The sequence below is a fragment of the Coregonus lavaretus genome (genome assembly GCF_964263955.1).
Source record: "Coregonus lavaretus genome assembly, chromosome: 19".
Taxonomy (NCBI): Eukaryota; Metazoa; Chordata; class Actinopteri; order Salmoniformes; family Salmonidae; genus Coregonus; species Coregonus lavaretus.
In genome coordinates this window covers 19,341,343-19,354,865 of record NC_140006.1, presented here as the reverse complement: position 1 = coordinate 19,354,865, position 13,523 = coordinate 19,341,343, and the positions used below count along the sequence as shown (strand labels likewise).

The 13,523-nt window shown below is 43.5% G+C and overlaps 1 protein-coding gene across 1 annotated transcript in view; it reads right to left on the bottom strand.

Moving 5' to 3' along the window:
* The window catches only part of LOC311147237 (kelch-like protein 14), a gene marked incomplete at both ends in the record, with an annotated part of 58,153 nt that overhangs the window by 20,701 nt on the left and 23,929 nt on the right, over positions 1 to 13,523 (bottom strand). Inside the window, one exon of the mRNA XM_084183899.1 lies at positions 82 to 171. Coding sequence (XP_084040025.1) covers positions 82 to 171 — 90 coding nt within the window. The remainder of the gene's footprint in view (positions 1 to 81; positions 172 to 13,523) is intronic.

The window sequence follows — 13,523 nt, the reverse complement described above, 5'->3', positions numbered from 1 at the left end:
AATTATGAATATAAATACTAAACATTTATACTTGTTTTGTATTAGTACTAGTATTAGTAGTAGTATCAGTAGTGATGTTACCATTGGGGTTCCACTGGTCCTCTCCACCCAGCAGTAGTATGAAGTTTTCTACCTCCACCACACAGTGATGGGCACTGTTATAAGGCATTACTGGAAGACACAAGACAACATAGTGGAGGATGTCAGAAACTGGTTATGAGAGGACACAGAATGGTGCAGGACATGAGTCAGCAACTTAATAAGAAAACCTGGGATAATTGATAAATCATATGTTCGTAAACTGAGCATGCTCTTGCAGTTGAAATTCCAACATTAGCACAAAATCAACCAAAAGATCCAAAACAATTCATTGCTGTAACTTGTTCTGACATTGGTGTGTTGGAGTTCTTTATGAAAAGTCAACTGACATAGAATCTTGATACATTGAAGTGTTGCGCCCTCTATAGCCATCATGGTTATTATCTGACTCTGCTGGTCATCTATGAATGTTTGAACGTCTTGAAATGCCACATGTACTCATAAAATCTCTATCCGGTAAAGCCAGAAGAGGACTTCCTCTCTACAGCGCCTTGCAAAAGTATTCATCCCCCTTGGCGTTTTTTTCTATTTTGTTGCATTACAACCTGTAATTTAAATTGATTTTTTGGGGATTTCATGTAATGGACATACACAAAATTCTATAATATAAATAACGGAAAAGTGGTGCGTGCATATGTATTCACCCACTTTTCTATGAAGCCCCTAAATAAGATCTGGTGCAACCAATTACCTTCAGAAGTCACATAATGAGTTAAATGAAGTCCACCTGTGTGCAATCTAAGTGTCACATGATCTGTCACATGATCTCAGTATATATACACCTGTTCTGAAAGGCCCCAGAGTCTGCAACACCACTAAGCAAGGGGCACCACCAAGCAAGCGGCACCATGAAGACCAAGGAGCTCTCCAAACAGGTCATGGACAAAGTTGTGGAGAAGTACAGATCAGTGTTGGGTTATAAAAAAATATCAGAAACTTTGAACATCCCACGGAGCACCATTAAATCCATTATTAAAAAATTGAAAGACTATCGTACCACAACAAACCTGCAAAGAGTGGGCCGTCCACCAAAACTCACGGATCAGGCAAGGAGGGCATTAATCGGAGAGGCAACAAAGAGACCAAAGATAACCCTGAAGGAGCTGCAAAGCTCCACAGCGGAGATTGGAGTATCTGTCCATAGGACCACTTTAAGCCGTACACTCCACAGAGCTGGACTTTACGGAAGAGTGGCCAGAAAAAAGCCATTGCTTAAAGAAAAAAATAAGCAAACACGGTTTGGTGTTCGCCAAAAGGCATGTGGGAGACTCCCCAAACATATGGAAGAAGGTACTCTGGTCAGATTAGACTAAAATTGAGCTTTTTGGCCATCAAGGAAAACGCTATGTCTGGCGCAAACCCAACACCTCTCATCCCCCCGAGAACACCATCCCCACAGTGAAGCATGGTGGAGGCAGCATCATGCTGGGGGGATGTTTTTCATCGGCAGGGACTGGGAAACTGGTCAGAATTGAAGGAATGATGGATGGCGCTAAATACAGGGAAATACTTACATTTTACATTTTAGTCATTTAGCAGACGCTCTTATCCAGAGCGACTTACAGTTAGTGCATACATTTTTCATACTGTCCCCTTGTGGGAATCGAACCCACAACCCTGGCGTTGCAAGCGCCATGCTCTACCAACTGAGCTACATACTTGAGGGAAACATGTTTCAGTCTTCCAGAGATTTGAGACTGGGACGGAGGTTCACCTTCCAGCAGGACAACGACCCTAAGCATACTGCTAAAGCAACACTTGTGTGGTTTAAGTGGAAACATTTAAATGTCTTGGAATGGCCTAGTCAAAGCCCAGACCTCAATCCAATTGTTCTCTACCAATCAGACCTACAAATGACTGTAACGCAAGTACAGAGTCTGACTTTATTTGAATGCCTAGCGCCAAAAACAACTGCTCCTCATTCTGATATACAGGCCTCTCAAATCCTCCCTGTCTTACTCTCTGAGTTATCTGAAGTATTAACATTTTCTTGTTCCACATGCCCTGCCACAGTGCTGCTTGGGGACTTAAAGGGTTTTTATATATATAGAGTTGAAGTCGGAAGTTTACATACACTTAGGTTGGAGTCATTAAAACTCGTTATTCAACCACTCCACACATTTCTTGTTAACAAACTATAGTTTTGGCAAGTCGGTTAGGACATCTACTTTGTGCATGACACAAGTCATTTTTCCAACAATTGTTTAAAGACAGATTATTTCACTTATAATTCACTGTATCACAATTCCAGTGGGTCAGACGTTTACATACACTAAGTTGACTGTGCCTTTAAACAGCTTGGAAAATTCCAGAAAACGATGTCATGGCTTTAGAAGCTTCTGATAGGCTAATTGACATCATTTGAGTCAATTGGAGGTGTACCTGTGGATGTATTTCAAGGCCTACCTTCAAACTCAGTGCCTCTTTGCTTGACATCATGGGAAAATCAAAAGAAATCAGCCAAGACCTCCGAAAAAAATTGTAGGCCTCCACAAGTCTGGTTCATCCTTGTGAGCAATTTCCAAATGCCTGAAGGTACCACGTTCATCTATACAAACAATAGTACACAAGTATAAACACCATGGGACCACGCAGCCGTCATACCGCTCAGGAAGGAGACGCATTCTGTCTCCTAGAGATGAACGTACTTTGGTGCGAAAAGTGCAAATCAATCCCAGAACAACAGCAAAGGACCTTGTGAAGATGCTGGAGGAAACAGGTACAAAAGTATCTATATCCACAGTAAAACGAGTCCTATATCGGCCGCTCAGCCAGGAAGAAGCCACTGCTCCAAAACCGCCATAAAAAATCCAGACTACGGTTTGCAACTGCACATGGGGACAAAGATCGTACTTTTTGGAGAAATGTCCTCTGAAACACATATAGAACTGTTTGGCCATAATGACCATCGTTATGTTTGGAGGAAAAAGGGGGCCCTTGTAAGCCGAAGAAAACCATCCCAACCATGAAGCACGGGGGTGGCAGCATCATGCTGTGGGGGTGCTTTGCTGCAGGAGGGACTGGTGCACTTCACAAAATAGATGGTATCATGAGGAAGGAAAATTATGTGGATATATTGAAGCAACATCTCAAGACATCAGTCAGGAAGTTAAACCTTGGTTGCAAATGGGTCTTCCAAATGGACAATGACCCCAAGCATACTTCCAAAGTTGTGGCAAAATGGCTTAAGGACAGCAAAGTCAAGGTATTGGAGTGGCCACAAAGCCCTGACCTCAATCCTATAGAAAATGTGTGGGCAGAACTGAAAAAGCGTGTGCGAGCAAGGAGGCCTACACACCTACATTTTGCACACCTGACTCAGTTATACCAGCTCTGTCAGGAGGAATGGGCCAAAACTCACCCAACTTATTGTGGGAAGCTTGTGGAAGGCTACCCGAAACGTTTGACCCAAGTTAACCAATTTAAAGGCAACGCTACCAAATACTAATTGAGTGTATGTACATTTCTGACCCACTGGGAATGTGATGAAAGAAATAAAAGCTGAAATTAATCATTTTCTCTACTATTATTCTGACATTTCACATTCTTAAAATAAAGTGGTGATCCTAACTGACCTAAGACAGGGAATCTTTCCTAGGATTAAATGTCAGGAATTGTGAAAAACTGAGTTTAAATGTATTTGGCTAAGGTGTATGTAAACTTCCGACTTCAACTGTATATCCACATTATGAAGTTGGAATAATACTGTAAAATTGTGAAAATTATGATAATGCTCTTTTAGTGTAAGAGCTGTTTGAAAAGGCCGCCTGAATTTTCAGCCTGTTTTGGTTTGAAGGAGTTTTGGCCTGCCTGGTGACATCACCAGGTGGTAAATTAGACCAATTAGAAAGATAGTTCCGAATCTCTCTGCCAATAACAGCTAGTTTTCAGTTATCCCCTCCCCACTCAAGCCACTCCCAGACAGTCCTAGCAAAATTCTTGCTTGAGAAATTGCTCGTTGCTAAGAAGCTATTTATATTTTTTTAACCATTTTAATTGAAAAGAATCACAGTAAGGTACTTAAATATTACCCAGAAATGATTTGATATTCAGTTAAAAATGGCTGCATTGGACCTTTAAAGTGGAACTGACAGCATTTTAACTACTTTGCAGATATTAAACAAACAGACAATCATAATATCAGTCAAAAATATCAAATTCCTAGTTTATGCTTCAAAACCAACTTCATGAGAGGTTTTAAAAATAGGTTATATTTGACTCAAAATTCCATTGTTGGCAGAATAGATGGATGCAGTTCAATGCATGATTAATATAATTCACAAATACATTTCTTGGTAGTCCCAAAAATATTGCTATCAGGTTGTAAATCACAGCTGGCCTGGTACATTGTTTGCTACCTCCACCCATTCGGGATGCACTGTTTCAGTTTCAATGGCTCAATATTTTGGACAAAAACTGACGAATGTAACTAAGGCTGGGAATGACATTACAATCAAACTAGCAAGGGCATTGATCTAAAGTCACTCATAACGTGGCTAATAGGCTAGCGCACATGTGTCAAACACAAGGCCCGCGGGCCAAATAGGACACACAAGTGAGTATAAATTAGTCAACAGTTGAGTCATCTACTTTGTGAAATTACAGCCTGATGCACCAGTGAATTCAACTTCAATTGCGCTGCTTTTGTGTGTCCCGTTTACAGCGTGCAGCGGAGGGAAAGTGTACAGACACATGCCACAGTCCTAGCTAGGCTACTAAAATGTTGCAGTCTGGCTTCGGTTTTTAAAGCTTGACAATCAATAACAAAAACAAAACCTGGAACAAAACAACATGCAAAGGAGAAACATGTAGGCATATTACAGCAACATTTGAGCAAGTAGCCTAGGCTGGCTACCAGTGGTGGAAAAGGTACCCAATTGTCATACTTGAGTAAAAGTAAAGATACCTTAATAGAAAATGACTTAAGTAAAAGTGAAAGTCACCCAGTAAAATACTACTTGAGTAAAAGTCTAAAAGTATTTGGTTTAAATATACTTAAGTATCAAAAGTAAAAATATTTTCAAATTCCTTATATTAAGCAAACCAGACGGCACAATTTTATAGTTTTTTATTTATTTACGGATAGCCAGGGACACACTCCAACAATCAGACATCATTTACAAACGAAGCATTTGTGTTTAGTGAGTGTTTAGTGAGTACACCAGATCAGAGGCAGTAGGGATGACCAGGGATGTTCTCTTGATAAGTGTGTGAATTGGACAATTTTCTTGACCAAATGTAACTAGTACTTTTTGGTGTCAGGGAAAATATATGAAGTAAAAAGTACATTATTTTCTTTAGGAATGTAGTGAAGTAAAAGTAAAAGTTGGCAAAAATATACATAGTAAAGTAAAGTACAGATACCAAAAAAATTACTTAAGTAGTACTTTAAAGCATTTTTAGTTGCTGGCTACTTAACTACAATACATTTTGAGTGCACCATACAGCAATGCTGCATTCAATCGCACCGGTGATCCATGCAGTGCAAATTTTTTTTAAACATGTTTTAAGTTTAAATGTTACAACAACCTATAGCTAAGTTTTTGTTATTTGTAGTTATTAAGTACTTTTTGATTAGGGTATTATGCACATCTGCAAGCATAGCAGCAAAGGCTGGACAAATATTATTTATCTCTTCTTTTTTTATACGTAAAAATGCTATATACAGCATCCTGTACATAAGTGGACATTATTAAGGGCCATATTTTTTCAAACAATGGCCAGTTTGGGTCGCAGTTGCACATGGTTGTTTGATCAATAGGACTGTGAATTTCCCAAATGTAAGAGGACTCCCATGGTATTTACATATTTGCAGAAATCCATTCAGGTGTATTTTGTGGCTTTTGGCGAATGCGTTCTAATGATCTAAAGTTGTGTTGTTGCTACTGCCTGTAAACACACAGTCCAGTTCAAAGTGAATGATGGCAGGCCTGTGTGGCAAATGGCTTATTTGAATATAGGCCTACTGTAGCTCTGATTGGTAGACTCCGGTCCTGGACAAGACAGATGTTTTTTTGTTGGTTTTATTTACTGCAGTGTCTATTAATTGTACAAATGCACGGCCGCTTTCCCACTCTATATTGCTATAGAATTTGCACAAATGTCTTACTATACGTCATTCCCAAACATTCTATGAACTGATGAAAAGGTGAAAATGACCATATCTAAGTGCTCGCTTGTCAGAAAATGTAAAAAATTTGTCATATCCGTCCTGGGGGTGTATATGAACAGATTTTTATTAGGTTTCACGTTGCTAAAACGCTGTCAGTTCCACTTTAAACATCCATGTGGACTCCAGCACTTGTGAGTTTGTGGCAGATTTCGTTTCCCTGTTGGACTGTTTCAATTTCAATTTTAAGGCCACACCCTCGACCTGGTGTGCTCCACTGGCATAGCTCTCGCTGACCTGTATGGCCTGGACCGCACCATTTCTGACCACATAGCCGTCCTATTTAATCTTTCCATCCCCCTCCCCAAGCCCCTTACCAAATGCTCCATCACCCTCATAAACATCAAACCTGTCAACCCCCCCCCCCCCCCCCACACACCCTAATTGAACTGATTCAGTCCCATGAGAACCCCGAACCTCTCCTGACCCCTGTTGGTGACCTGGTTTCCAACAACAACAGAGTTCTCTCCTCTAATCTGGATCTACTGGCCCCTGTCAAATCCTGCATCTTCACCCTGGGATACACCCGAACCACGTACTAAGAAGGCTGCCAGCCGCTGTGTAAGAAAACAGAGCTCACAGTACATGCTGAGGCATATAAGGAACATGTCTCAAACTACAATGATGCTCTCCACAAGGCCAAGTCTACCCACTACTCAAACATCATCAGTAAAGGTCATAATAACCAGAGAGCTCTCTTCTCCACGATCAACAAGTTACAACAGCCACGTAACGACTCCCCCCTCACTGCTTCAGCTGACCTCAGTGATCAGTATCTGGACTTCTTCCAAAACAAAATAGACACAATATACTCACAGCTCCAACAAACCCACTCCCCCTCCCCCACCACAGCTCGACTCAGCAATCCTTTCCTCCCTCTCCGCCTCCTCCCCTGTTAATGCTGCATGTATCTCTGGTGTAGTCACCAAACCCAAAGCCTCAACCTGCTCACTTTGACCTTATGCCCACCTCCCTAGTTAAGACATGTCTTCCTGCACTCTCTCTCCTCATGGTTGACATTTTCAATGTGTCCCTCTGCTCTGGCACTTTACCCCTTGAATTCAAACTGGCTGCAATCACACCCATTCTAAAAAAGCAAGGACTTGACCCAGTTAACCTCAACAACTACAGGCCCATATCCAACCTTCCCTTCCTATCTAAAGTCATTGAGCTTCCCAACTCCAGCAGCACATGACTCCCATGACCTCTTTGAGCCTCTTCAAGCAGGGTTTAGGGCCAATCACAGCACGGAAACGACTCTCGTCAAAGTGGTCAATGAACTACTTCTAGCGGCTGATTTAGGCAATCTCAACCTCCTCATTCTACTGGACCTACTGTATCAGCTGCATTTGACACTGTTTGCCATTCCATCCTCCTTGAAAGAATGGAGAGGACCCTGGGAATCACTTGAACAGCCCTGGCCTGGTTCAGGTCCTACCTGTTGGACAGGCAGCAGTTTGTGACCCTGGGGTACTTCAAATCTGCCCACGCTCCTGTCTGCCAGGGGGTCCCCCAAGGCTCAATCCTAGGGCCTCTCCTTTTCATTACATCCTACCCCTCGGCCAAATCATCCGTCAACACGGTCTCCAAGTCCACTGCTACGCTGATGACACAGAAATCTATGTTCAGTCCAAACTCACCTCTGACCTCTCCCATCATCACTCATCAATTGCCTAAAATAAATAAAATCATGAATGAGGTCAAACTTTCTGAAGCTCAATGGCAATAAGACACAGGCCATGTTGGTGGCCCCCAGATCTCTCTTGAAGAAGGTGGAGCAGTTTGACCTCAGTTTCCACACTCTACTTTGATGCCCACATTAAAACCTTCACTAAATATGCCTTCTTCCATCTCAAGAACATTGCAGACTCAGCTGCTGAAACCCTTATACATGCCTTTATTACCTCACGCCTGGACTATTGCAATGTTCTTCTGTATGGACTCCCTGCCAGCTCCCTCAACAAATTTCAGTACATCCAAAACTCAGCTGCGAGACTCCTCACCCGCACCAAACCCTGGGAGCACATCACACCCACACTCCTCCACTGGTTTCCAATCAAATTCTAGATCAACTTTAAACTCATTCCGACAAATCCCTGCAAGGCTTGGCTCCCTCCTATCTCTCAGACATGCTACACCCCCACCCGCAGCATTCGATCCTCTGACTCTGGCCTACTGGTCACCCCCCTCACCAGACTACGCTCCATGGGGGATCGTGTCTTCATCTTTGCTGTGGGTATAACTGACGGTGGCTACCGATAAATACATTTAAAAAACTGTGAAAAGTCCGGACATATAATTTAAACATTCTAGAAATTATAAATTAACTCGGTAGGTTTAGCACTATACTGTCATTTGTGCATGGCTAGAGAAGCCTATAACTTGGGTCTCCAAATTTCATCCCAAGTTATAAGGCCAGCATTTCATAAACTTCACTGTGGAAAAGGTGATATGTTGATATGCTTCAGTTTGCTGCCATATGACTGGTTTCACAATTGTCATTTACAATCCCCTTATCCAAACGGCTTACTCATTTACCTAGCTTTTATCAATAGCTCTTATCAGTTTTAAAATGACAGTGCATGGAGAATGGTGTTATTTCTATCCGAAAAAAAGAAAGTAGATTTTGTTCCACTTGGAACCGACAGGTTGCTCGACCTTATTGATAATTTCATAGAGCGTAAAGGTGGTGGAATTATGAGGGAATTGAGTCAAGGTCAGAAAACGGCGTATCAGCAGACACACCTCCGCCACACCTTCATTTCTCTGATCTCCACCCCCAATGAATAGAGGGTGAATAGCGTGCTATTCTCATGCTTAAGTTCAAGGTCAGAATACGCGTAGAGAGAAAGGTGCATAAAAAGCTATTTACGTTCCATTTACAGTATGCGCGCTTAACTCTGGTCTCAATCGGGCCCTTTGCTGTTAGTATTGCCATGTTTATATTTGCTATTTTATGTTTTACTCTGTAAGTGTCCTTGTATATCTTGAAAGGCGCAAAAAAATGTATTATTATTATTATTATTAGGTTCCTGACTTCTAGGGAGTTTTTCCTAGCCACTGTGCTTCTGCTTTTGCCTCCGCATTTCTTGTACTTGGTGTTTAGGCTGGGTATCTGTAAAGTGCTGATGTAAAAAGGGCTTTATAAAATACATTTGATTGATTGTTGTTTTATATTTGACAACACTCGGCAGCTCACAGGGCCAAAAGACACCCCCCAACCTCCCTGCCTGTACACTGTCTATATGTTTCGGTTGTCTATATGTTTCGGTTGTCTATATGTTTCGGTTGTCTATATGTTTCGGTTGTCTATATGTTTAGGTTGTCCTCCCTATCCCTCTAATGCTCTCCTCTCCATCTTCCCCTGCTAAAGTGACCCACGTTGAGATGGAGAGAAATGGTCTTAGGTGACAGTCATAATGAACATGATCATGTTCACTCAATAAATCTAGGGGCCAGTGCCGTGCTTTTCAGCTTAAATCAGTGGAATGGTAAAGCCCACCTGTCTGTCTCCATCCGTCATTTCCACTGTCACCTCCCCGCTAGTCTGATGGATCGCAGTTGCTGTAAAATTAGACAGCCTTGAATCTAATTTATTTTCTTCTCTCCTCAGCTGCAATCTCAATAGCTGTGGCTGGCTGACATGCGGAAGTCTTCCATTCATTGAGGGGAGTCTAGCTCAGACAGATAGGGACTGACTAACACAGCTTTATCTTCTGTCTGTGTGTGTGTGTGTGTGTGTGTGTCTGTGTGTGTGTCTGTGTGTGTGTCTGTGTGTGTGTGTACTTGACATGCGGAGGTCTTCCATTGAGCCTCAGATAGATAGGGGAACTAACACAGCTTTATCTTGAATGAGGAAAAGGGATTATAGTCCCTGACTTCAGTGCATCACAATGGCAGGAGCGTGTAGGTGTCAGATTTCCTTAAATGCCTTAATATTTAACATTCAGTTGATGTTTAATGATTTGAACGAGTGATTATTTTAGTTAAAATCAAATCAAATTTTATTGATCGCATACACCGTTTAGCAGGTGTTATGGCGGGTGCAGCGAAATGCTTATGTTCCTAAACTCAGCAAAAAAAGAAACGTCCTGTCACGGTTTCGGCCGAGGCTGCTCCTCCTCCTTGTTCGGGCAGGCTTCGGCGGTCGTCGTCCCCAGAGTACTAGCTGCCACCGTTCGATGTTTCATGTTTGTTTGGTTTTGTCTGTTTGTACACCTGTCCCTTGTTAGTGTTTGATTTTGTTTCCTATTTAGTTATCGTGTGTTGGGTCAGGTGTTATGTGTGATTGTTATGTCAGCTGTTACTGTTGATGGGTTTTCTCTCTCGTATTGTTTGTTGTCGAGAGTCCGCACTGCGTGCGCCTTTTCTTGTTTTTACGCACTGTTGTGTGTGTGCGTAATTTGTTCTTGCCTCCCGGTTGGGTTGGCTATTTCACTTGTTTGGAGTTCTATTTTGGATTACTAAAGTCTGTTGACGAACACCTTTGTTCCTGCGCTTGATTCCCTGCACCACATCCACACTCAGCGTTCTGACACGTCCCTTTTTCAGGACCCTGTCTTTCAAAGATAATTAGTAAAAATCAAAATAACTTCACATATCTTCATTGTAAAGGGTTTCAACACTGTTTCCCATGCTTGTTCAATGAACCATAAACATTAATGAACATGCACCCGTAGAACGATCGTTAAGACACTAACAGCTTACAGATGGTAGGCAATTAAGGTCACAGTTATGAAAACTTAGGACACTAAAGGGGCCTTTCTACTGACTCTGAAAAACACCAAAAGAAAGATGCCCAGGGTCCCTGCTCATCTGCGTGAACGTGCCTTAGGCATGCTGCAAGGAGGCATGAGGACTGCAGATGTGGCCAGGGCAATAAATTGCAATGTCCGTACTGTGAGACCCCTAAGACAGCGCTACAGGGAGACAGGACGGACAGCTGATCGTCCTCGCAGTGGCACACCACGTGTAACAACACCTGCAAAGGATCGGTACATCCGAACATCACACCTGCGGGACAGGTACAGGATGGCAACAACAACTGCCCGAGTTACACCAGGAATGCACAATCCCTCCATCAGTGCTCAGACTGTCCGCAATAGGCTGAGAGGGGCTGGACTGAGGGCTTGTAGGCCTGTTGTAAGGCAGGTCCTGACCAGACATCATAGGCAACAACGTCGCCTATGGGCACAAACCCACCGTCGCTGGACCAGACAGGACTGGCAAAATGCTCTTCACTGAGGGGTGATGGTCGGATTCGCGTTTATCGTCGAAGGAATGAGCGTTACACCAAGGCCTGTACTCTGGAGAGGGATCGATTTGGAGGTGGCGGGTCCGTCATGGTCTGGGGCGGTGTGTCACAGCATCATCGGACTGAGCTTGTTGTCATTGCAGGCAATCTCAACGCTGTGCGTTACAGGGAAGACATCCTCCTCCCTCATGTGGTACCCTTCCTGCAGGCTCATCCTGACATGACCCTCCAGCATGACAATGCCACCAGCCATACTGCTCGTTCTGTGCGTGATTTCCTGCAAGACAGGAATGTCAGTGTTCTGCCATGGCCAGCGAAGAGCCCAGATCTCAATCCCAATGAGCACGTCTGGGACCTGTTGGATCGGAGGATGAGGGCTAGGGCCATTCCCCCCAGAAATGTCTGGGAACTTGCAGGTGCCTTGGTGGAAGAGTGGGGTAACATCTCACAGCAAGAACTGGCAAATCTGGTGCAGTCCATGAGGAGGAGATGCACTGCAGTACTTAATGCAGCTGGTGGCCACACCAGATACTGACTGTTACTTTTGATTTTGACCCCCCCTTTGTTCAGGGACACATTATTCCATTTCCGTTTGTCATATGTCTGTGGAACTTGTTCAGTTTATGTTTCAGTTGTTGAATCTGGTTATGTTCATACAAATATTTACACATGTTAAAAAAGTTTGCTGAAAATAAACGCAGTTGACAGTGAGAGGACGTTTCTTTTTTTGCTGACAGTAAATGTCAACAAGCACACAATAATCCAACATTTTAAAATAATAAAACATTTTGTACAGCAGTAGATATATAAATAGTATGTAAACATTATTAAAGTGACTAGTGTTCAATGACTATGTACATAGGGCAGAAGTCCCTAAGGTGCAGGGTATAGTACCCGGTGGTATCCGGCTAGTGACAGTGACTGAGGGGCATAGTAGGGTACAAGGCAGGGTATTGGGCGGAGGCCATCTAGTGGTGGCTGTTTAACAGTCTGATGGCTTGGGGATAGAAGCTGTTTATCAGTCTCTCTGCCCAGCTTTGATGCACTTGTACTGTCTCTGCCTTCTTCATATCATGGTAGTGGGGTGAACAGGCCGTGGCTCGGATGGCTGAGGTTCTTGGTGATCTTCTTGGGCTTCCTGTGACACCGGGTGCTGTAGATGTCCAGTAGGGCAGGCAGTGTGCCCCCGATGGTGCGTTGGGCTGACTGCACCACCCTCTGGAGAGCCCTGTGGTTGCGAACAGTACAATTGCCGTACAGCCTGACATGATGCTCTCAATGGTGCATCTGTAGAAGTTTGTGAAAGTTGTAGGGGCCAAATTTCTTCAGCCTCCTGTGGTTGAAGAGGCGCTGTTGCGCCTTCTTCACCACACTGTCAATGTGAAGGGACCATTTCACGCAGTCATGGGTAGTACAGGAGGGGACTACGCACGCACCCCTGTGGGGCCCCCATGTTGAGGATCAGCGTGGCGGAGGTGTTGTTACCTACCTTCACCACCTGGGGTCAGCCCGTCAGGAAGTCCAGGACCCAGTTGCACAGGGAGGGGTTCAAACCTAGGGCCCTATGGCTGAGCTGTAGTTGATGAACAGCATTCTAACATAGGTATTCCTCTTGTCCAGGTGGGATAGGGCAGTGTGCGTCATTCGTGGATCTATTGGGGCGGTATGCAAATTGTACTGGGTCTAGGGTGTCAGGTAAAATGGAGGCGATATAGTCCTTAACTAGCCTCTTAAAGCACTAAATGATTAGAGAAGTGAGTGCTACAGGGCAATAGTCATTTAGTTAAGTTACCTTCGCTTTCTTGGGTACAGGAACGATGGTGGACATCGGTGTCCGCGACGTGGCTGCCTTTCCCTTTATAATCCGTGATTGTCAGGATTCCCTGCCACATGCGTCTCGTGTCTGATCCGTTGAATTGTGACTCCACTTTGTCTCTGTACTAACGTTTTACCTCTTTGATTGCCTTACGGAGGTGATAGTTGGTTTGTTTGTACACACCC